Source organism: Carlito syrichta, unplaced genomic scaffold (genome assembly GCF_000164805.1).
Source record: "Carlito syrichta isolate Samal-C Ts95f unplaced genomic scaffold, Tarsius_syrichta-2.0.1 Scaffold305223, whole genome shotgun sequence".
Taxonomy (NCBI): domain Eukaryota; kingdom Metazoa; phylum Chordata; class Mammalia; order Primates; family Tarsiidae; genus Carlito; species Carlito syrichta.
Window position 1 is genome coordinate 237,624 of NW_007249319.1, and position 2,462 is coordinate 240,085.

A 2,462-nucleotide genomic window follows, 5' to 3' on the forward strand; every position below is an offset into this window, starting at 1 on the left:
AGGAGCTCGCCCCGTCCTCTCCCGCCCCGCCCCCAAGAGGAGCTCCGCCCCCAGAGAGAGCCCGCCCCACCCCCATCGCCCCGCCCCACCCACCAAGAGAAGCTTGCCCGTCCTCGCCCGCCCCGCCCCCAAGAAGAGCTCGCCCCGCCCCCAGGAGGATCCCTCCCACTCTCGTTCGCACCCCCCCGACCCTCCTCCACCCTCGCTCGCCCCGCCCCCAGGAGGAGACCTCCCCCTCCCTCGCTCGCCCCCAACCAAGAGGAGCCCTCCGCCACCCTCGCTCGCCCCGCCCAGAGCCCTGCGCTGTCGCCCCCGCCGCGGCACTCAGGGTCCTCGCGGGAAGTGCCGGAGCGGGAGTGTCGGGGGGCCTTCCTGCCCAACGCGCGCACACTGCGGCCCACACAGCTTTGCTTTCCTTTACTTTCTGCCACTGACTTGTTTTCTCTCCTGCAGTCTGAGCGCGGAAAAAGTTTTCCAACTTTTGAAAGAGGTTTTCGGACAGAACTGAAAGCGCCTGGCAATTTGCAGCGCCCCAGCGCCCTGGACTGCCTTGGAGAGTTGACCCACCACCCCTCCAGAGACAGCCTCAACCAGGAGCTGAAGATGCGCTTACCCCGAGGCTGGGGGTCGGGTCGCAGGTGGGGGTGGCGGACACCTGTTCAGCGGTCACCAACTCGCGTCTTGATCTGCTGGCTTACTATGGAACCCTTTTCCCAACCCAGATGTGCGTTAAACTTCACACACTCCACGTTGCATGCGATTCCTCGAAGCCTTTTTCCAAAACGACTCTGAACAAAAACAAGTATGATTCAAATTTGTAAATGCTGAAACAGATGTTTTGCTATCGTTTCACAGACATCACTGTAACCTGAAAAGCAAAAGGTTCTTGAAGCTTGTTTTAAGATAAATGTGTGATTACAACCGTATGGACTTAGTTTGTTGACCCTAGCAGCTAATACACAAAACATTCAGCAGCCCGTTCACACCAGATGTTTTGTTTGGGTTTAAAGCCTAGCTGCCCCTGGTGTAGAAATCAAGGAAGGGAACTGGCGTTTGTTCACTAAAATTTTATACAGTTAAGTGAGATTAAAAATGGATGTCCACGGCAGAGGCCACCTTGTAGTATTTCCCCTCTGGCTTTGTGGGGCTGGAGGAGAAGGTTGCTTACACCTTCCAAAAGCCGCAGGTCCTCTCGGCACCAGCTGGTGCTTCTTGAGCCTTCTGCCACCCCACAGCTGCCTTCTAGAAGCCTTCCAGCTCCTGCTAACTGCAGCAGAGCCAAGGCACTCATTCTAATTTGTTCTGCTTAGATTTAACCCCTCAACAAAGTTCAATCAGCCCTGTTTTCTTCCATTGGGTTCATCTCAGGTGATCCCGCAAGATTAACCCTTTTTATTCGTTTGCAAATATTTCCTCCTCTTGAGTCTGAGAACATGGGAAAAGGCTAAGATAATATACTAAATAAGACAAGCTTCCAATTCTGCTTTATTATAGTAGGAGAGAATCTCCATTACAGGCCCACTTACCAGAAAGCCCAAAGAGACTATGAAAGTAAAGAGAGCATGCATGAAGCAAATTGTTCCCTCTAGCTCAAAGGCCCAGAGAATAATGATCTCCCCATGGTATTGTTAAATGACTTCTGGATTTGTCTCCCACTTGTACTGTGACTCAAGCGGGCCACAATGCCTACCCAAGGGTACATTGTTCAGGAAGTCTTTCTGGGGATAAAAGTGGGTGGGAGCCACTAAGATTTATTACTGGATTTGGTTTTAACTTATAATAATATTTCTCTAAAAAATAGCTCTCAAGGAAAATGCTGTGATGGTCTACATATTTCTCCTCTCTCCTGGGTAAGTGAGGAGGCATGGGAGTGTAGCATCACAATATGTCAAGGTCTTAATATTGAAGCTCTCTGCAGTATTGTAGAAATAATGCTAATGCTAATCCAGGTAGAATCCCTTCTATTCACGGATGACTTGCAATGGTATATGACAATGTAAATGTTATTAGAGGCCCCTAACGTGAACAGTTGAGCCAATACAGAGCCACGATATATTTTTTTCTGAAGAGCAACCACGTCATGAAGGAAACAAACAATATCTAACAACATAGTGATCTCCACTCTGTGGCATAGCAAAGCACTTGAAGGAATTTTAAATGCAAACAGTGCCATGCCTCCAGTAAGGCAAACTTTGTCTAGAAAAAATCAGCTTAAAGCCGGAAAACAATAACACTTGAATTTTCCTTTCTTTGCTTTATCTAGTATTTATCAGTTTTCTAGATGTCTTTCATTCTTATAATTTGAACTCATATAATAAACTTCCAAATATCAAGTTCTAAGATTGCATTAGGAAGTTTGTAAAAATGTCAAATTTTAGAGTTGTAAAGACCTTAGAGATACTAGTTTGTCACAGTTGTCTCATTCATTCATCTGGTTATTCCCTGGACACTTGGTGAGTGCT

General features: G+C 48.0%; 1 protein-coding gene across 1 annotated transcript in view; it reads right to left on the reverse strand.

Annotated features, from left to right (window-relative positions):
* The window catches only part of CRYBG3 (crystallin beta-gamma domain containing 3), a 123,736-nt gene extending 122,445 nt beyond the window's left edge, over window positions 1-1,291 (reverse strand). Inside the window, exons 1-3 of the mRNA XM_021714101.1 lie at window positions 1,169-1,291; window positions 743-788; window positions 256-655 (exon numbers count right to left, since the gene is read on the reverse strand). Coding sequence (XP_021569776.1) covers window positions 256-655; window positions 743-788; window positions 1,169-1,291 — 569 coding nt within the window. The remainder of the gene's footprint in view (window positions 1-255; window positions 656-742; window positions 789-1,168) is intronic.
* Between the last annotated feature and the right edge of the window lie 1,171 nt (window positions 1,292-2,462).